General features: G+C 36.9%; 1 protein-coding gene across 1 annotated transcript in view; it reads left to right on the forward strand.

The window, feature by feature from the left end:
- Positions 1 to 12621: 12621 nt before the first annotated feature.
- Positions 12622 to 22594, forward strand: part of WASF1 (WASP family member 1) — a gene marked incomplete at its 3' end in the record, with an annotated part of 28177 nt that continues 18204 nt past the window's right edge. The window contains exon 1 of the mRNA XM_082277144.1: positions 12622 to 12778. Coding sequence (XP_082133270.1) covers positions 12646 to 12778 — 133 coding nt within the window. The 5' untranslated portion in view covers positions 12622 to 12645. The remainder of the gene's footprint in view (positions 12779 to 22594) is intronic.

Genomic DNA, 22594 nt, shown 5'->3' on the forward strand with positions numbered 1-22594 from the left:
AGCTTTAATTAGTTCTAATCTTCACAAAAAAAATTAGTTTTCTCGCCAATACTTATTCATTTCCTGGCAAGAATACTTCTCAAACTCGGGCATGGACAGTGGAAGTAAATGCTGGCTATAATTAACTTGAGTGTTTAAACTTAGGGAAAAATACTTATGTAAATATGAGTACTTTAAATCTGCTTACAAAATTACGGAGAAATCTAATTTTGTCTGGAAAATAAGTTTTTCCTTATGAGATATTTTAAGGTGTTTAAATTATGGCTTGCAGAAACTACAGAATATTAAAATTAATTTATTAAAATATAGCACATTTAAAAACCTTCATGCATGTAATCCCTACTTGCTACATAAATTTGCTAAATGAATGCTGATTCTTTTATACAATTTTTCATCAGTGTTATGACAGAAGGGCAAATAGCTCACATTTCTTCTCAATAAATATTGGCATGACTAGTTTCCTTGATTTTCTGTAAAAATTTATTTATTCTTTGGAAGTCATATAAATCAGGCTAATAGAAAAAAACTTCCTATTGCAAGTTCTAAATGTGGTCCTGTAAAGAATCTCATTTCATTTCAGAATAGCTACTTAAAAGACTAGGAGTTTGAGAGTCTGGAGCTCAGACCTCAGCCTTCAAAGGACATCCAAACAAGAAACTTAATTGGGGAAAAAAAATTTGCAAAATTGAAGTTATGCAGGTGCAAATTTAGAGTAGATGGTAGCAACTAATGATGTCATAACTAAGAGCATTCACTGAAACAGAAGATTATTTGTACTGGAGAGGACCTCTAAAGATATTCTAGTTCCACACCTTCCCCTAGACCATGTTTCTCAGAGCTGCATCCAGCTTGCTCTTGAACACTTCCAGGAAAGGGGCATCCACAGCTTCTCTGGGCAACCTGTCCCAGTGCCTTATCACCGTCACAGTGAAGGGTATCTTCCTAGTGTCTAATCTAAACATTAAATATCCCTTTAACTATAACTCTTTCAGTTTAAAGCCATTCTCCCTTCTCCTATCACCACATGCCCTTGTAAAAAGGCCCTCTCCAGCGCTCTTGCAGCCACCTTTAGGTACTGGAAGGTGCTGTGAGGTCTCCCCACAGCTGTCTCTTCTCCAGAGTGAACAACCCCAACTCTCAGCCTGTCTCCATAGGAGAGGGGCTCCAGCCCTCTGATCCACCTCTGTCGTCCTTATCTGGACCCCTCATTTTTTTTTTCCTGCTAAATAAGAGCAGAAATTTATAACTTAGTAAAATTGCTAGCACAGGAAGCATGTGGCATCTATAAATACCTGAATGTTACAAACAATGAGAAATAAGAACTAATATATGTAATCTGAAAGTATAGGGGAACAAAGCTCAGAGGGAAAGAGGGAGAATTGACACATTTTTATGTGTGTGAGATGTAGTTGGTTGTAGAAGAGTTTACGCAAGAAATTACTGGAAATACCCTACTTAAAATGATGATATTTGAATGGAAAAATTATTGTCCCAAATAACACTTCACTGTGTAGAAAACGGGCACCTCTGAGTCCTCCAGTCTTTCCTTAGCAAGTCTTTAACTCACTTCAGTGGGGAGTTTTGTTGTTACACAGAGTGAAGGATGAAATTGCCTCTTTCTAGCCTGCCACAGTATAAATCATTATTAAAATAATATTTATTTTTGTATTTTATATATTATAATAATAGAAATCATTATTAAATCATCATCAGTGTTTCTGGACTGTGGAATATTTAATAACATTTCAGTTCAAAAGTAAACAACTTCTCTGTAAATGCTAATACCTTTTTCCTCCAGCACGGCTCTTCAAACATGTTAAGTAATATAAATGGCGGTAGACAGGGAAAAATGTTGTTTCTGTGCACTGGTATTTTTTGCAACAAATCCTCTTCTCAGGAATTTCATTGTTCACAAGGGGGGGAAAATTCATCTACAAAGAAGCTCATCTAGTAATAATAAGATGATTATTACACATCTATATATCCCACTTGGTAGTTGGTATATCTTAGTTCTTTCTTTAAAACTGTGAAAAAGAAAGTCAAACCCAATAATCTGTGTGTTGTAATGCTAGGTTTAGTTTAGTAGGCTGCAGCTTTCCTGAGAGCTCAGTGGGGCTGCTTAGGGCAGTATGACCATGGTCACCCTCCCGTAGTCCATTTCGGATGGCCCCGCGGTTTTGCTCTGGCAGCTGTCAGCCCTACAACCAGTGATGGCAAAGGAGGCGAGAAGGGTCTCTCCATGAGGGTTTGAGAGGACTTTTAATAGTTACACCTTGTCTCAGCAACCCTCAGAGGCAGAGACCTTGTGATCCGGGTACAGGAGCCAATAGGGAGAGCCCGAGGGAATGGCCAGGGCTAGGGGCAAGGAACAGGGCGGGAACAATGTGGGATAGGAAAAGCAATGGGTAAACAGATCACCACAGTCTGTCATTTGTGTGTTTGGTATCCAAGCATAAAATGCATTTAGGCACTTGGTGTCATAGCATACAGTGCAGGGAAGATTTCATTCTTAAATACATGACTCATCCGTGGCTCTTGCACTTTAACATCACTTCTTCAAATCTCTAATAATGTTTTGAGGCACGAAAAGCTGTTGATAGTAATTGTTAACACCTGTTACCTAGTTTAGTAAGGGAGTACTAGTTAATACAGTGTGTATCACTGCTGAATTAATGTACAGGAACTGCATAAGTAGCTCCTGCATTGTGTGATGTTTCTTAGTCACAGCCCTCTGTACATTGGTCTGATTACTACTGTAGATTCCCAACATCATTTATTATTTGATTAATATGCAATTTCCTTCTTAGATTCATTGATGAGATCAACACAACGCCCAGACTCTTGTATTCCCCTTCCTTTCTTTCCTCACCAATGCACAGCAACTCATTTCTTTCATTTTTGGTACAACCTAATTTAATATTTACCCGTTGTAGCTTGGTACCAAAGGAATAATTATTTCCTAATCACTTTGCCTTCAGGGGGTTCTCCACTTGTGTCTGGGGAAGAAGGGCAGTTTGGTCACCAGGAGGGAGCGTGTCTGTGTTTCCTTTGTAAGGACAGCCCTGTTGTTAGGGCAGGGCACTGTGTGTTGAATTCTAATGCCTTGGTGCAAGAGCCAGCCTGTTTGGAAGGGCCGGCGTGGGAGGTGTTGGCTGCGATCAGCAGAGCCCCAGCCCGGGGGCTCCCTCGGAGTGCGGAGCCCTGGAAGTTGTCGGGGATGGGAAACGCAGCCATTCAGTGCAGTAGCCAGGGTGAAACACCTCATCCCCCCAGTACCTACCAGGCTGCTTTTCTTAGCAGCCGGGAAGTTCAGGTACCTTTTCTTTAAATATTTATAATTTGCTGCCACGAAATATTGTTCATTCAAAAGCAGGTTGTTGTATCTGTGCAACAGAAGTATATTGGCATTGATTTTTATGTGCATGTGGTAGATTCTGTAAGATTGTTATAAAATTCACGTGTGCTTGTAATAGGTCTTATCCTGGATTGGCAAAGGACTATGTAGCAAAGGTAACTGTTAATGCATGGAATATTTATTTTCAAGGAAAATGGTAGAAAATTTTCAAAGGCAGCTTGTTATGATAAGATATACTTAAACCACAGAAACTGTACCTTTAGTTCTGGTACTAAGGTTTTGATTTTAAATTAACACTGGATTAGTTATCTGTCTCTGTCAAGACTATAATAAAGAGCTTTTGTTGCAATCCATCATAGGGCTTTTGTGTTATACACTATACATAGAAACTGTTAACAGGAAGACTAGATTAATGCAGAGAGAAAAAATGTCATCAGATAAAACATAGGTCTCAAAAAGCAATTTCAAGTTCCATACTATGTTATGCATTAATACATTTTTAGCCTTTGGGGTAAAGAGGAAAACTTGTAATCAAAAATTAATTTGAGCATTCTTGGCTGTACCTAAATTAGAACCCAGGATACTTCCAAAATTGTTATTAATCAAATGACCTGACAGGAGCTCTCTAGGAGAAAATTAATGAGTACAGGCTATTCTGAATAATATTTAGTAATGCTGCTAAGAAATTTTGCTGTTCTTTTTCTAATTGTACATGTAATAATTTAAAATATTTCTATTTTGAGGTAGCCATATGTGTCTGTACATATATGTTATGCAAATATATTGTACATATGCTTTATATTTTTTAAATTAACTTCTTCAGGAAGCTTAATAGAAATACAAGTGCAAGAAGTCACTATTTTTTCTTGATTACTATCTTAACAATGAAGTAAGATGTGATTCCATATGACTTAAATATTTCTCCATTAATATATGGATACATTTGTTTAATTTCATTAATTTTTTTAAAAAACTTTTTTAGTAAACTATCATTGCAACTTGTGCCTGTTTGGGTATAATGATTTTCATCTTTTCTGTGAACTATTTACAAGACTGATTTTGTAAGTCTTCACTGTAATTTAGTGCTGTATTGGAAGAAAAGAAATTGGTGATTAGTATTTTGTGCCTTTAGGATTTGGATTTGAGAAATGCAATTCTATTCTCTTCTGATTCTGATTATTTACTGTTTTGTAAATTTAAAATATGACAGGTCATGAAGGGATTGGGTCATCATACATGTAATAAAAGTTTTAGTTTCAAGATACTAAGAAGTAGAATTATAAGGAAAACCAAGCCTAAATACCAATTAATTTGCATCTAACATCTGGAAATCCTTAGTGTTGTTATTTTATTTTTTAATAGACCTAGGAGAGTTTCTTTAATCAGAAATTTTAGTATATGTATGTTCTGTTTTTTTATATTACATGTATTTCAGAAGTAAACTATTGTACAAAAAAAGATCATTATAATTTTCTTATTTCTATTTTTGCTTAACATACTTAATGTGAAGGAAAGTTGTAAGTCTAAATGTTTCTTGCTGTAGACATGCTAAACAGTGTCACGTGTAGCTTTGTTCATTGAATTTTGTCTATAAGCCAGAAGTGTAACTGGCTTAGTGCCTTATTGCCCCCAGCAGTCCTGCTGTTCAGGGAAGGTAGTGTTGAACCTGATTTGTTTCTAATGTTTTTGGTTTTTTTTCCAAGAGCAATTTGATTTAAATAGCTGCTTTATTAAGATGAACAGAGATATTTTTACAGTTATTAGCAAGACAAATAACTGCAGTAATGATGGCTGGATTTTTTTTTCTTTTTGCTTTTGCTGCAAATTTGTTAAATTTGACATGAATGACTTTAAAAGACACCATAGTAAGATGGAAGCTGTTGGAAAGGTAGTGGGAAATGAAGGAAGTACCATCTGATGCTTAAGAAATTGACAAATCAGTAGGTACTTGTTTATATTCTGGAAAATCATAGGCAAAACCATAGGAAAACAAAGGGAAAACTTCATTTATGTGAAATCAAGCTGAGTTTAACCTTGTAAAAAGAACCTATCTTAAAAAGCCAGTTAGTAAGCTGCTTCACTCTGAATTGTTTATGTTTGAATTCCATTTCATTAGTAGGAATTCTGCTTAATAATATGGATGAGATTTGCAAAATCCACGTGCTGTTTATTTAACCCTGTTGCATTTTGCACTTGTATTGATAAAAAGAAACTAATATTGACCTGAATATTCTCCCCTTGTATTTAGGATATCTTATGTTTTTGCTCTGTGCGTGTAATTGGAGTGAAAGGAGAGGGGAGAGGAGAGGGTGACAGCCTCTCTCACCTGTATACTGGGACAAGAGGGGCCAGAGGCAGCCTGAACAAAACACAGGTGGGAGGAATTCCAGACAAGTGGGGACACTGAGGAAAGCCCAAAGTTAAAGAGCAGGTTGTAGCCAGAGTTGGACGGTAAATGATTCTCCCCAGCAGAATGGGAAATGGTGTGGAAGCCCTAAGGGCTGGGCTCTCAGGGTGGAGAGTGGTTGCTGCATGCTATGATGCTGTATTTTGTTACACAGAGCTCATTGACTTGACCCAGACTGCAGTTTCACTCTGAAAATACACTGGTGTTTCCTCTCAAATTTGAGGTAGCCCTATAGTTATGAACTGATATGTTGACTTTCTCCCCTGATATGTTGCTGCTGTTTCTGTCAGTGAGGTTGTACTTCTTCCATTGCTGCTGAGGAGTCGTATTTTGCACTGTTGCCCATACTGAGAACTCTGCTCTCACTGCCATCACCAGAGTTATCTCAGTGACAGTAGCTATTTAAAATTTATTTGAAAAGCTAATTTATCACAGATAAAGCTCTTAAAAGTCAGCATACAAATTATTAATCACTCAATTTCTTCCCACCCATAGCTTGCCAAAATTGCCTTCACTTTTACGATAGTAATTCATGATAGTCACAAGCTACATAGGGCTTAAAAGACAGCTTTTTCTTTTCCAATGTAAAAAATTATTGCCCTTTTTTTTCCATTTGTTTAGCTGAATAAATATTAAACTTATAAATTTTGACAAAGAAGTAGAAATGGCTGTGGTTCGTGTCTGTAATCAAATCCAAATTGATTTTCAAATATTTTTTCATGTGCTTTAAAGATGAGTGTGTGGGTTTGTGTGCAGGTGTGCATACAGGTGTGGGGGGGGGAGACTGTAGTCTTGTGATACACATCTGAGAGAAAATTGGCTGGATGGTAGCAGCTGAAAAAAAATTTTTTAACACTGTCTGTAATTATGCCTTAGAGATTGAGTAGAACTCAAGTCCTACCCATATTTGTGACTGTGCTGTCTTTTCTGCTTATCTGATGTGACAGATGTGCTGAAATGATTACAGATTGTTCTACAGGAGGAAAATACTAATTGCCACAGACAATTTAAACAATACAGAAGTCAGTCAATATTAAATACAGAATAAATATTACAAATTAATTTTAAATCTATTTTATAGTTATATGAGGGATATTGGTTTTCACAATCTGTTAATTACTGTCTTGCTAATCAAATGCTTTCCTATACAAAGTTATTGAGATAGAGCCTTCAGTGACCCATTGACATATTAATCTATCCCTGAATAATCTTACCTTCAGTTCAGCAACAGCATATTTAGAAAATGTTTTGAGAGACTGTTGTTGGTATTACTTGGGGAACAGTATTTTTGTATTTGTGACTACAAATAAAATATGAAGTATTTTAGTAGTGACTCTGTGGTTTAATTAAGAAATAAATTATCAACTTCCTTTCTATGCCCTATATAGGAATTGCTCCTTAGGTTGATCAAACTCTTGTGACCAGTGACAGGACTCGAGGAAACAGCATGAAGCTGAGTCAGGGAAGGTTTAGATGGGATATTAGGAAAAGGTTCTTCACCCAGAGCATGGTTGGGTGCTGGAACAGGCTCCCTGGGGAAATGGTTATGTCACCAGCTTGATTTCAAGAAGTGTTTGGACAACACCTTCAGGCGCATGGTGTGATCCTTGGGCTGTCTTGTGCAGGGCCTGGAGTTGGACTCAATCATCCTGATGGATTTCTTCCAGCTCAGGATATTCTAGGATTCTGTAACTGTTTAACAACTTTTTGGAACAGACAGTCTAGTATAGGAGGTCTTAAGATGCAAACGATTCATTTTGCACTCGTTCATAAAGAGCAGTGATGTCAACATCATGTTCTAGTAATATATTCGGCATTTATTTTCTTGCACATTTTTTTAGTTACAATAAAGTCTTTTCCTAGTTAGTTGCAGTTAGAAAAAATTTTTGAAAGCAAGTTGCAGAAGACTGAGATTTGAGGGAAATGTTCCAAGGAGAAGGTTTTCCATTCTGTGACATGGTTCACAACAGAAAGGATTTCAAAACTGTAATTTTAACACATTTCTGTTGAATTGCCAATTTAAGATGTCAGTTGTCATCTTGTCAGTTCTAAGATGTATCCTTTAAGGGATGTTAATTGCCTTTAGAGTTTTAAAATCGTTATGTTGACTCAGCAGTAGGTGGTTGTGGCCTAATTTGTTGAAGGACACCACACTGTAGGTGTCTGTTCCTTCTTAAGCTTATACCTGATCTTGATCTTGCAGTGAGAGCTGCAGAAAAACAAGGAAGATGAATTCTTTGCACATTTGCCTTTCATAGTAGAGGTGGACATTATAAGAACTTCATGTTTGGATTTTTTGCAACTGATATGATTTATAATGTCTTGTAATATAATTAAAAGAAAATTTGCCAGGTGAATGAGCTTGGTTTTTTAACTTATGCAATTCTGATTTTACCAGATTTGTTAACACATTTAAGGGTTTTTTTTATTAGCTTGTGTATAGCGTAGGTGCAGTTAGTACACGATTACGTAAGCAAATATAAAACTTATTATATATTCTATTTGTATTTCTAAGGGTGGGTGGGGGAAGTGTTAAATTGATTGTTGCATTTGAAACTGTGGTCTGTTCTGCCAGCAGCTGGAACGTGATCAATTAAATGGGGCATATGAAAGGCATTGCTGTTGCACATTGTTAAAGGAAAATTACAAGTAGTATTGTAATACTGAAGTCTAAAGATATACTCTAGAAATGGCCGGTTAATTTAATTCCATCAAAGCAAGAGCATTCAGTCCTGCGTTATTGGCATGTTATAGAATATCTTTTGTTAATGCTACGAAAATAATGACAATTTTAGTAAGGGTGAAATGTAACCTAATCAGAAGTAAACTTTCATTAATAAAACCATGTGATTGTGAAATTTTATTAGTCTCCTGAAAATGAAACTGTAGTTTAATTTCTAGTTAAACTGTTGGGCAGGTGAGTTCATTTTCCCCACCTTATTGTTGTGCTTTCATTCCTACCTGTCTTACTGTACTCGTTAGAAAATCTGAATCATTACTGTGACTACTGACATTTCAGATTTTTCACAAGCTTCTTGTAAGTCATGTAACATTTCTCCACACATCTTGCAATTCTGAAATTTTTCTACAGGAGGGTGTTGAAGGGGAAGTGGTAGCTTGTTTCCTACCCCAGTGCTCCCCAGGACCTTCTCTGAGCACCAGCAGCGGGGAACATTGTCCTGCTCAGAGCCAGGGGCTGTGGGCGTGAGGGGCAGGTGCCCTGAGAAGGTTTCTCAGCTGCTGCCAGCAGTGCTTGAGAAGTATGAGACAAAGAGTTTCACTCACCCCCTAAGACCCCTAAGAGCTGAAGAGGACTGCAACACACTCAACAACTTGCTTTTTTGAAAAGAAGTGCGGTCGAATCTCATTAAGGCTGTTCTTCTGAAAACATTTTAATTAGCTCTCATTAGTGCCGTTGTTTTGCTGGTTTTTTTAAGTAATAGGAATTAATTGAAAAGCAACTTGAGCATTTTACCTAATTCCTGAAAAATCACATATGGAAACATGGTAGCTTAACAAAAACATTAGGCAGGCATTATGTACACACAGTCGTATTCTGTACTCATACTTGAAGCATATGTGAGGGGGATGAGTTTGTGCCAGCCATTGTGCAACTGAAGTAGTAAAGGGTTTTGCGAAGAAGATTAGAGTTGGCTTCTCAAGTGGATTCAGAGTGCTTCAAAGGATGTATAGGAAGTGGGGCAGAAGAGTTTTCAATAGTAGCTCTACAAAAGGCATCCACATCTCTTTGTAGAGAGAAGTTTCATTTTAAGATCACTGTGGAGTAAAGTACTTGCAGTTAACTGAGTGTAAACTAGTGCCGCTTCATTTCAGAAGAACTGCCTCAAAAGATTTGCATGGAATTGCAGGGAGGAGGAGGTAGTTGTGTTTCAGGATTGCCTTGCCTTCCTGAGTTTTGAGCCAGGAAGCAGCAGAGCTGAGGGGAGGGAGACCTGTGTGACAGGAGGAAAGCTGTAAACCTCTGAGGAGGTGTCATGTAACCTCTCAGCCGAGGGATCCTCTTATGCACTGACAAGCTGCTTCTCTCTTCTGCCTGGCTGGGGTTATGAACACTTTCCAGGGCTTACTTTGGAGTGACATGGTAACAGGATTTCATGATGTAGGAATGAATTTTTCCTTTTCTGCCCCAGTGGCTTGGGTAATGCATGGTTTGGGAGCTGGGGAGAGGGGGTGTGTATATATTTTTTTGCGTTTTGCCTAAAGGATATAATAGATCGTAACAATTCCTTTTTTGTTTTTTTCCTCTTTCACAGCTCTAAAGCTACATAATAAACATAGCGGTCTCAGATTTTTTCAGCTTTCTTGTTATGAACTACGTTAGGAAAAACGTCTTTTATAGGAGTGAAGAAATTGTGTGGGTACAGTAAAGTTCCATTTGCTGTTGCACACCTGTTGCTCCCTGTGTTGGGATCACTAGTTACAATCGGGGAGGAATCATCAAGACCTTCTAGTCATTGCAACAAACTGCTAAGAATATGAGGTCTATAGTGGACAAATTACCAGCAGGTACTTTTGTTGTATAGAGCATTCTGTGGCAGTTAGTTCCCGAACTTATTAAACATTATGTGAAATGCCTTTTCCCTTGTTTTAAGCATGTTTAAGTGATATTTTCCTTTGTTGCCTCCCTTGTTTTGTTTCTGTGGGAATCTGGTAAATATCCTCTGTTCAGGTTTTGCATAGTTTTCAAATATGAGGCATGATTTTGAAGGTGTCAATTATATCTTCTGTCTTTTGTTTCCCTTCCAAGTTTATTATTTGAAAACTACACCTTTTAGCATACTTACTGTTCCTACTGCTACCTTTTCTTGTTATACGATGTGTTTGTGTAGGACAGCCACAACAGCATTATTCAGATATTAGAAAATGTTGAAAGTGTGAAATTTTTCTGTGAAAATGTTTTTTTACATACTTGTTTGGACCATCTTTAAAAGAGTTGTCTGCTTGATGTTTATACAACACTGTCATTAAAGCAGTAATCAAGAAAGGGCTCAACTTTGGAATTAATATTTAATTGCTTCTGTAGAACATTGCTCACATATCATTTGTTCTGTTTCTTTGACAGTGACAGAATGGTTTCCTTATTTTCTGTTGGGGACCCATGATAACAAACCTGTAGTTAAGGGTTTATAGACTCTTTTTCATTGTTTCTATCTGAGACAGTGTTCAGATTTGCACTTTTTATTTTATTTAGTTTGTGTGTAAAGGCTAGCTTTTCAGTACTTAGGGGCTGGAAAGATTTGGGATATTTTGAGAAAATAAAAGCAAATAAAAAGCATAGAGTATTTCTGATTGTTCAGTCAAGAAAATAAGGGTGGTAGACATGATGTTAAAATGCAATGAATGAGATGCAATCAGATCCTGGAAACACGGAGATGTTTCTCAGGTCCTTGTAAGGATCCCATCTGGGTCCTTCAGCTATGAGCCCTGGCTTCAGTGAAAGAATATACTCCCAGGAAACATGGCAAGGAGAAATCTAAGCAGCCTGAGAGGTGAAAGTACTCCTTTACAGTCACCTTTGCCTCTTCTAATTCACTGTGCCATTCTAGATCAGCGAAATTTCAGCTCTACCTTATGCTATTATGCAAAAACACCTTCTCTTGGTTTTGACCAAGTAAGGTTAACAGTGGCTAAATATATACTGTAGGGAAAGTGCATTCTGTGGCACAACACAAAGCCCTGACTGCATCCCAAGAACATTTTGGGGTAAAACTTTTGAGCAGAGGACAAATGAAGCAGGCAGGCTGGATGGTTGAAGAACTAGGACTGCGTATGGGTTGCATTGGAAAACCTGTTTGCCTTTCAGTCTGGATAAAGTGTAACCTCTTCTGCAGTGGAAAAGGAGACTAAGTTATACCAATATTAAATGTATCCATTCTCTGTGTATCAAGTGTGAATTTTGCATTGGTCATTCAGAGTGTTACATGACAAATGGTGGAAAAAATACATAATTTTAGGGAATCAGTTTTTCATGAAGAAAAATTTTAGTAGACTGATCTTAATAAGAAGCACTGATAAGATGAGGGATGTAACTTGCCCTTTGGGAAACTCCTTCCAATCAGTGTCATGGGTGCAGAAAATTACAAACCTGGGATTCACAGCCTGAGATGATTCTTATGCTGCCTGTAGAACTAGTAAAGACTCTTGCTGTATTTATCATTTGAATTTGGAAAAGTGTGAAGGGGTAGGATTTCTGAGTCCTGGAGGATATTGTACAACAAGTTTACTGTGGAGATTTTCATATTTGGAAGATGCATTGTTGGCTGAATTTATTGTCAGTAACAGTGTAGGGGGAAGGGCAACATCTTCTCTTTTCTTACCATAACTGGGTACGATTTAGAAGTGATGTTCAGATTAGAAGGGTGACTCCTGCTGGTGACATGAGATAATGAATGAATCATATCTACCTTTCGAGTGTAATAGATGACTAGTTTGACTTTGACCTCATAATAAAAATAATTTTTTGTTGGACTTTGCTTGCCCCAAATAAGGAAGTAGTCCATCAAGAACACAATTTTTCTCTAATGGTTTTGTACTGCAAAGATTTTCCTGTCTTTTTTGGGGGGGGTGGGAGGTTTAGATAAAAACAAGAACTGTAAAAAATTATTTGTCACTTCACTGGAATCTGAATCAGGTAAAAATTTAAAGAGAGAGAATGAAATAATCTTTCTTTGGTTAAAGAAGAAAATATTTAGGTACTCACAGAGCAATGAATTCCATCAGTACTATGGAGCTATTTTTATCTGTTAGGATTAGTCGATTTAACTTCAGACATAACCTGAATTTAAAATATTTACAATTAAACTTATAACAGTACTGTGTCTATTTTCTTTGCAGGTTTGCTGGTCCTCTGGTACATTTCAGGATGCCGCTGGTAAAAAGGAACATAGACCCCAGGCACTTGTGCCACACAGCTCTTCCCCGAGGTATCAAGAATGAATTGGAATGTGTCACCAATATCTCCTTGGCGAATATAATCAGACAACTGAGTAGCCTAAGTAAGTACATGGTCTTAATAGCTGTATTTAGAACTGATATATTTTACAGTTACAGTGTTTGAAGTATGAACACCTTTTCAAATTCTCAGTAGAAAATTGTCACTGGGTCTGGAATGTGCTGCTTTTGTGGATAGTGTCTAGCATGGACTTCTGTGAAAGAAAGCTAGGAATTTTTCTAGCAGCATGTCTTAAAACACTTAATCCATGTATTTCTGTTACCAGTGGAACGTGACAGGAAAAGATAGCTGGTAGTTAATGAAGTCAGTAATTGCTAACCTTAGAGCAATTCTTGAGAGGGAGTATGACTTAATGAGAAATATATCACTGGTTGCTTAATTCTCTCAACTTAAACTCTTGGTCATTCAGAAAAAAAGAGGAGTTACCTTTTGAAGTAATAAACCCAGAAATGTGATTATTATGTGGTATTTAAAATAGGTAAAGATTTTTCTTCCTACTTCTCGCTCTGTCAACAATTGTACCCTTGGTGCACTTGAGAGGAGTGAATACTTCTCGAGCTCTGGAACTCTGAAGGAGTTTTGCTGAAAAGGCTGATATCTGGCTTATTTTTTCTTTAAGTTACAGCAACTCAGTAAGTTGTCAGGTGAACCAGCATGATAACATTGTGGATTTCCAATACTACAAGTGTTTTTTAACCACTAGGACATTAGTAAAACTACCAACACATTAAATATTTAAATGTGCATGTATATACATCTACAATGTGAAAAGTCAGCTCCATAATTTTCTTAGTCATAGGTGAAGTAGCCTAATTTGTTGATTTAATTATTGGTTTGATGATATGCTGTATGGTGAGTGTGTTGTGGCAGCCTATCAAAGCTGTTAGACTGCCATTAGGTGGAAGACTTAATTGAGGACACTGAATTATGCAATTGAGACAGGAATGCTTTACAGCACATAAATATGAACATTATTGATATAGCTGCAGCAGCAAAGGAAAGTAACTATTTGAGTACTTTCAGTGAACCAAGAGCATATCGTATTAGGATGCAGTGTATGATCACCATCTGTGGTTTTGCTTCATTCTGCCAAAAGCCCTTCCCAGACTAGCTGCTTATGTACTTCTCATGTACTGCTCATGAAGCCTCCACTTCCAAGTCCAACTTATTAATATTGTATTATTTTAGTTTAGTTTGCTTGCATTTACTTTTGTAGGTAGCATGCCAAATTTATATTTGGCGTTTTCATTTGGAAGCATTATTTGACCTTAAAAAACCCAACAGTAACTTCTAACTCAACATCATGGTCTCAGATTGACCTGTTGAGATTCAGCTGCCTTTGCTATGTTTTCTTGGTATACAGAGCTTAAATCTAACATTGCTTGTACTGCTGCTTAGGAGGAGGTCAGGATGAAGCAATACTAGAACAGAAAGAAGTCAATTAAGGAAGAAAAAAGAAATTAAGAATATCCACTGAATGCTCCCACATTTTTTACATGGTTTGCTGAGGATATAGCACAGAGAAACACTTGCAAGGGAATGTAACCGTAACTGTGTGTAACTCGTTTTTGGAAAAGCAATGTGGTTCTTCCCTGAAACATGCATACATGTGTTTATACCAAGTTTTTATCTGATACTGTGTATGTTTTCAACAAAAAAAAACCCAACAAACTTTTTTTCCTACAATTAAAATAGAATGTTTTACAAAATAGTACTTATTTCTCAGTACTGCTAAAGACTGTTCTTTAAAAATAGGGATCGTGTTACAAAGGTTTGAGTACTTGTGAAAGTATTTTGTTCCAGAATTCTTTTAGCTTTTCTGCCTGCTTATGCTAGGAGTAATACAGATTAAAAAATATTTGGGAGTTCTGGAATAGGAATTTTGTGTCTCATGCTTAAACCCGAATAACCAGACTTCACTTGGTGTGTCACTGTTAGGGGTGTACAGTGAGGTCTGCTGGCATGCAGATAAATTTTAGTAGTTGCCTGTGAGTCACAGCCAGCAGGCATGGTTTCACAGCAGTCCCCTGGCAACCAGCTTCTCTGCACTCCGTCCCTTTTTGTTTTCTGTGAATAACGTATATGTTTGAGAATCAGCCTTTAAGCTGTAGACAAAATGAGGCTTTACTCTGACAGTTGAAACTGAGAGTTCTGGTAGGGTTTCGTTTCCTTTAAACTAAAGCTGCTTTTGCTTTTGCTGGTAAAGTTATGCAAATCTAAATGATTAGCAATCAGTTATCTCTGCCTCTAAGATTTTTCATTTACTGGCCCTCAAATAGAGGATCAATCTTCTGCCATTATGGTTGTGATTTTCATGACCAGCCAGTTTTAACCTTTCTTTTGACGTGATATGGAGAAAGAGTGCTGTTATGGAATTGGAGCCTCCAGTACTTTAAATGATAAGGTCATTTGTGAGGAAAAATAAGCATAGAGTTTTGTCATGTAGGTCATTAGATCTCCATTCTTGGATATATTAACAGCTCACCAGGATTAGTCAAGCAGCTGTATCTAACTGGATCTGCTTTGCACAGGGTGTTGGACTGGGTCACTTCTGGAGGTCTTTTCAACCTGAACAGGATTGTGTTTCTACGATCTTGGATACAACCTTTAAATAGGATATACATGCAGCAACAATATCTATGAAATGACAGGAATTCTGTTTTCCTGTGTTTCAGTATAAAATTAAAAGGGCTTTACATCATTATGTCAGTGGTATCTACTATGTGTCTCCATACAAATTATCAATCCTTTCATAGCTTACTTGATGTGCTCTTTTAATTGTTCAGTTTGAGAAATTTTCTGACCTTTAAAAGTAGAGATGAAAGGATGAAATACTTATTTCTGCTTTGAGTGATAGTCCTTGCCTTTATCCCTGGAGCATGAAAACACATCAGTCTGTCTTGATACAACATAGAGAATTGCCAGTAAGTAATTTTTTCCCCCTGTCTATTCCCAGTCTTCTCTTACTTCATAAAAGGATCTGTTTTCTAACAGCTTTTCTTAGCGTTGTGGCAGAACAGAAACTCTCTGGACAACAGCAACAGCTGTCTTAGTTTCCTAGCCATTCTTCCCTGTATTTCTTGCTTTCTAACAGCATCTGCTTTGAGGAAGTGCTTACCTAATTTTTTCAGCAATATTGCACATACATTAGTGCTCCAATTCTCTATACGTTGGTGTAAGTCAGGCCATAACATTCTCGCATACATGAAACACAACTGATAGCATTGTGCAGCTGTGCCATTGTTAGAAGGCGAATAAATAGCTGTCTTGTGTGAATGTAGCCTCCTCATTTTATTCACAGCTACTGACCAATCTTGTTTTTCCTTTTATTCAGCTGTTCTGGACACAGAATCTCGGTACGACATAACAAACCCAACTGTCGGGGTTCGTTCTCAGCCCTGGTCTCTGACACCTCCATCTAGGGAGGAGAACATTTCTTCTTTTGAGTATGTGCCTTTAATAAATATTTGTATTGCAGGCATTCAGACTAGACCTTTTATTCAGTCATAACAAGATGCATTTTTTCTTTTACCTCTGCATAACCAAAGAGAATGCTGCCTAATTCTGCTAAGCTGGAGTCCCTTTTATGTTAGTGGAAACAATTTTCACTTAACATTGAACCTTTTGTTGCCTTTTCCCTGTTTCTAGCTTTTCTATGTACTGTATCTATTTTTACCATGTTCCTCTAATTCTTTCTTTTCCTTGCCCCTTATTTGTTAGTTTTCAGGAATGAAAGCCTGACTTTGGAGCAAATTATTTCTCCCCCTTATTTTTTCTTCTCAGACATGCTTAGCTTTTCTTTCTTATTTTTTGCTTACCATGCCCTCCCCGAGAGGGTTCATCTTGTGAGAAACACTTTTCTCTCATCTTGTGAGAAACACTTTTTCAGCTCAGGAAAATCTTCAGTTTGTCTTGGCTTAAGTAATTCAGTAAGTGGGAAATGTTTCTCCAGAAATACTTACCAGTGAGGTGTCAGCACTGCAACTAATCTTTAGAACCAGGCCTCTTGAGCTCAAAGATCAGCCTCTCTCTTCACCCTGTGTGGACAACATCTTCAGCACATGGTAAGGTTCCTGCATGCTGCATGGTTGGAAGTAAGTCTCTGCAGATGTGCAGCTAGAGCTTCAGTCAGTATTCCAGAAACAGGAGAACCCCTGTGGCACATCCTGCACTGCCCATCCTCCTTCTCAGTGTATTCAAGAGGACATTCAGTATTTGTTGTGAATTTTCTTCATTAGTCACTCCTCTTAATTTATTATTACTACAATTGCCTGGGAACACAAGAGAAAGTGTTCTTGTGCATATGGAGTAAGCAAACTGATGGACTTGAAAACTAAAGGCTAACTCAGCTTGAGAGAACCCCATCCTCTCAAAATCTTCCGTCTGATTTCTTGATGTTGTCTTTGCAGCAGTGGCGATGTGACGCTGTTTTGTGTCCATCCGGAATGGTAATGAGAGGATAAGCAAAGGGTCAATAAAGTTTCATTGGAAGCAATTATGTGTTAGCAGAAAAAAGTCCCACCTGCCATTAATTCCTTGCCTACATAAAGCAGTGAATTGAGGTTGTGTTAGAAGTAAAAGGAAGAGCAAGACTTCCCTTTGAAATGATCATTAGCACTGCTACTTTCAACATAAAGTTCAGCTCCCAGCAGTCTCTTTCACAGATTTCTGAATACATAGTGGTAATCTCAGCTAGTTTACTTGACAGTGTCCTCAGTGGGAGGTAACAATGATATCTCAAGACTTCCATGGCTGAAGATTTTTGAAGGCTGACGACTTCTTTTTGGGTGTCAACAAGAAGCGTCAGACCTGCTCTAATAAGGTCTTTAACAAAGTTTATTTGATACTTTCGATGCCCTGGTCAGGTTGTCTGATAAATGTCTGGTTCAGTTTTCCTGGCTGAAGGAATCAAGTTCTCTCTTCAGTACTCTGATACTCCTATTATAATCCTTAAGTCCAGTCCTTGTGGACTGCCCTCACACTTTCATAATGAAAGTTCCTAATTAGCACCCGTGCTATGTATTTAGTACATCATTTTTCAGAGCTTGCTTAGCCATAACCAATGAAGTTCTCAAGGATCTGCCAAGGTTCTTATCTCCAAGTTCAGTCTCCTAGCTTTTAGTCTGTTTCCTAGTCACTGAGCTGTGAGATTTAAATGATCCTGGTGAGAAATAAACCCAGACTTTCAAACTCAGATATATCTCTTTTTTTTCTAAAAATTAATTTATGTAGTGAAGATCTGAAGCTGAATCAACAGGCAATGGATAGGTTAAATTATATGTCAGAAATAATGGAGGAGGAAAAATGTATTAGTAGACTTAGTATATCTTTCTTGTTTTGCTTTATAAAGGAACCTTGGTTATATATTGTTAGTGGCTTATGTAGTAACTAATTATCCTGAGAGAATATTTTCTAATAAATACACTATATTGTGTAGAAAGGAACTATTCAGTAGTGGATAATGTAATCTTGCATAGTGTAAGTATATTGGGAAGGGATTGTGCAGTGGGACATGACAGGTTTTACAGTTGCTCTTGTTCTGTGCCTTTATTTTTTAGAAAATGCAGTGGACAAAAATACTGTATAGTGTGTGAACAGGAATGAAATAATAGAAATCAAGGAATGATAGTGTATACGTGGGTCACAGACTTGAATGCTAAGCTTATTCTTTCAGATGTTTTATCAATTTCTACATATTTCTTTTAAATTGCCAAACTCATATTTTTAAACTAATATTATTTTGGGGTTTGTGTAGTTCAATATATCAACATATTTACTATTTTAATATCAAATAGTATTTATTAATATTAATTTTAGTGACATAACCCTTCACTATACTGTGCACTTAATAATGTCACCACATATTTAATATATTATGTATTTTTATAATTTAATTCAGTGATAAATGTCTTGGATTAGATTTTGGGTTTGTAAATGTTAAAACATGCTCACACACACCACTGAGCCCCAGGAGTCTGGCAGATTACTTAAGGCTAAATTAATTAAGATTAATACTTCTGGCAAGATTGAACAATTGTCTTATTTTGATTGTCCTACTTGCTGCATCTTACATTGGCCTGAGTTTTACTAGTCATCCTCTTGAATTTCAAAAAATGATGCTGGTTTATGGCACTGAGCACTGTGTGTGGTCAATGTGTTTATCCAGGTAGCTACGTCAAATTCAGACCATGTTTCACAAAGGCTGCCAGTGCCATAACTGATCTGCAGGATGCTGCTTCAGGTTGGGATGCAGTTGAGCAGTTTGGAACTCTTTTTCTTTAACAGTGCAGAAGGGTAGTAAAGAAGTGACTTCTTCCACAAGTCCTGGTTCAGGACTCATGTCCCACTCCATGTCTGAGAGCCTGTAACTAAATCTGTTGGTAACTGATCTAGTATAGCAAAATGATTAATTTAAATGGCCTTTCCTTAGGGTTTGCCAACAGATACAGCATTGAGAATGCTGGAGTTCAGGTGGGTTTAAGGACTGGAGTTTTGAGGGGACTGCTAATGTATGCCCTGATCCCTAGTGTGGTTGTAAGAATTTGTACAACACAATATGAAATCTTTGAAGACATCTCGTTGTCACACTTTATTTAATTAGCCTGAAGTACTGTCCAGAACCCGATGTGGTGGTCGTGGTTGACTTCATCTGATACACACCCAGTTCCCCAGAACAAGACAAAAAACCCCGATTTCTTTTACCTTAGTATGTCTTCATTTTAGTCTGTTGGATTGTTAGCAGTTACTCATTTGTGGATAGAAGCCAGGGAGGCTGGATAAAAGCTTAAGAAATTATGGAGGGAGATTAGGAGATAAAACAAATTAGAAGGAACATTTAGTGAAAGCAAAGCACTATAAAATATACAAAAAGTACTGATCAGTATTTTTTGACATTTTATAAACCATTGTACACTTATTGCCATGGTAATGAATGGAAATGGAGTGGATAATAAATGTTTTGGTGGTTTTAGTTTTAAAAAAATGAGGAAGGCAGTAAGCAGTATAATTTTTATTCTATTTTCAATTAGTAGCTCCTAGCTACGGTTTTGTTTTCAGCTCGTAGGTCTGTTTTAAAAGTCAGAAAAATAATTGTTCAAAATGCCATCAAAGTACCTGTATGTTATTGAGGGGAGGAAGGACAGAACATTGTTTCCAAGACATTTTATTTGTCTGTCACAAAAAAGGATACTGACTGACATCAGAGAGAGCTGCATTCCTGTATCCCTTTCTAACTGAAGGTTTAATTGTGATCAGAGCCCTTTGATACACAAGGAAAAGTTATGAAAAGAATAAGAAGGTGAATAATGAATTCCTTAATTAAAACTAAATAATAATGTATCCTCTTATTTAATTTTTTTTAAGTTCTCTGTGAATAAAAATAAATGCCAAGCAGGTTTTTCAAATACAGTAAAATAAGCTTTTCACAGACATTGAATTAATTTAATTGCAGTAGTCTCTATTGTCATTTAATTTAGTAGGCAAACAAGACCAGTGATCTTTCTGATCTGGTATTACGTATCCAACTGTGAGCAGGATCCTAAGGTGTTAATATTTTAATGGTCATAGTGAACTGTAATTCTCTTTATTGTACTGCCTGAAACAAGAGTAGAGCTTTTCAGCAGGCCCATAATATTGTAAATTTTCTGAAGTGTTAATGGTACTTTGGAATATTTGGATAATTTGGATAATTTTGCATTCTTACTCTTCTGACATATTACCTATAAATTATGTGGAATGAGATCAGCTTTGTTTATTAATGTGTTTTATTCTCACACTTTCTTTCACTTACTTGAGTTTGTGACACTTCGTTCAGTATTATCACCTGTGATTGTGTCCTTTGTAATCCATTCAAAATTGAAGATACATTCCTATAGAATACACACAGAGATGGCAACTCGAATACCGGATTACATGTGTTATGTACTTATTTATGCATTCACGTACAGTATTCTTTGGAATGGTAGTTGTACCTTTCACAAAAAGCAAACATTTTGCTTTGCTAGAGGAAGCATTTGGTTAAATATACCTCTGGCTAAATAAAGAGACCACCAACAGACAGGTAGGTGGAGACATTATGGTTGGCATACCACTTCAAAGACAACAGGTTGTTTGTAATGTATTTCCCATCTGAGGATTAATGTTCATGAGCATGGGCAAATTATTCCTCGCTGTATGTTTGTGGTTGTATGCAACATAATGAAAAGATTTCCAAGACAGATTATTTGCAGTTGGAGCTCATTAATGAGGTAGATGAATTGTAAGCCTGATGAAATGATACAGATAAAAATTTAGCCTTAAAATACACCTATGAAAGGGAAGTTACTGGATTTTGAAGCCCTGCCTGTATATTAATTTTTTATTCTATACATGAAAATTTGTATATTATTTTAATTTTAGTTTGTATGTCTCTGAATATTATGTGAGTTATCTAATGAAAATTAATATTTGTGAATATATTATCTGAAATACATTACATTTTTAGTATCTGTGTATTTAAACTTTAACAATCTTGTTCTTAGTGGATCACATTTTTAAGTAATTTCTCTTGCTTCAGGTACGTGTTAAAGAACATAAACTTTTCAGAGTTTCAAGACATATATTAGGTCTTATGTTAGGTGAGTTGCCAGCTGAGAAGACTTTTACTAACTTTCCACCTATATTTTTCTGTGGACTTGTGCTACAAGACAAAGGTTCTTCGAATGGGAGTGCCTTTGGTCTGCTTCTCACTGGGGCTATTAGCAGTTGCTCCAAGAATGAGAGCAAGACAGCATGTAGGATATTCCTACTAACCTCCCTGCTTCCAGCCCTTTTCAGCCTGGAAGCCTCTCCAACTAGCTGAGGTTTGTCTGTATTTCCTAATGCTCAGTGTGTTTCTTTTTCATGACTTTGTATCATTGGCAAACTTTATTGTCATTTTTTTTCAAGTAATTTACACATATCTTAAATAGCATGGATCCCAGCATAGAAATGTAGTAAAACTCACCTTTCTCGACTGTGAAGACTGGTGATTTACTCCTATGTCCTGTTTTCTACCTTTTGAGGAATTGTTTACCTGTGTCATTTCTTTTGTATGCCCCATCTGTTAAGTTTTCCCCAAACCGTTTGATTAAGGACTTTCTAAACTCTCTTGGAAATCTCAGTAGATCATAGCTCTCTATCCATGTGCTTCTAAACCATTCAGAGATTTCACTTTACAAAAGCTGTGTTGCCTCTTCTGTCACGAGTCATCCAGATGTCTGCTAATTCAGTTCTTCATAATGACCTATACCAATTTGTATGGATGTCAGGCTTATGGGTCTGTAGCTCTCAAGATGTTCCATGAAAAAATTTTTGAACCTTACTGTAGTGTGTTTCAGTGTGTGTAAGGAGATTTACAATTGTTCCTAATATTTGCTGATCATTTTGTTGATTTAGTTTTGTAATTTTTATATAGTTCCTTCAGTTTCTTTGAGCCTCCCACAGTGCATTCTCGCATCAGGGTCTCTCCAGTTCCCTTCACTGAACACCAGTAGAAAGTGTTAAATTAGCTTGTCCACAGGGGTCTTGTCTTCTCTGTATTCCTTTATATTTTCATTGCCAGTCAGCTCTGCAGACTCCCTGGCAGGCTTTCTTATTCCTCATGTCTTTGAAGGAATATTTATTGTTAGTTTGCTAGTTGTTCCTCTTCTATTTTCTTATTCTGCACATTTCTTCTGATTTCCTCTTATATTCCGTTGTTTATAGTCATGCTGCTTTTCTATTGCAGTTACCTAAGTCTTAATAAATGGTATGTGCTGGCCTTGTGCGTACTACACAGCATCTTTAAGTAGTTTCCACAGTACCTGCAGGGATTTAATTTTTGTTCTTTTGATGTGTTTAT

The sequence above is a fragment of the Coloeus monedula genome (genome assembly GCF_965178545.1).
Source record: "Coloeus monedula genome assembly, chromosome: 2".
Classification (NCBI taxonomy): Eukaryota; Metazoa; Chordata; class Aves; order Passeriformes; family Corvidae; genus Coloeus; species Coloeus monedula.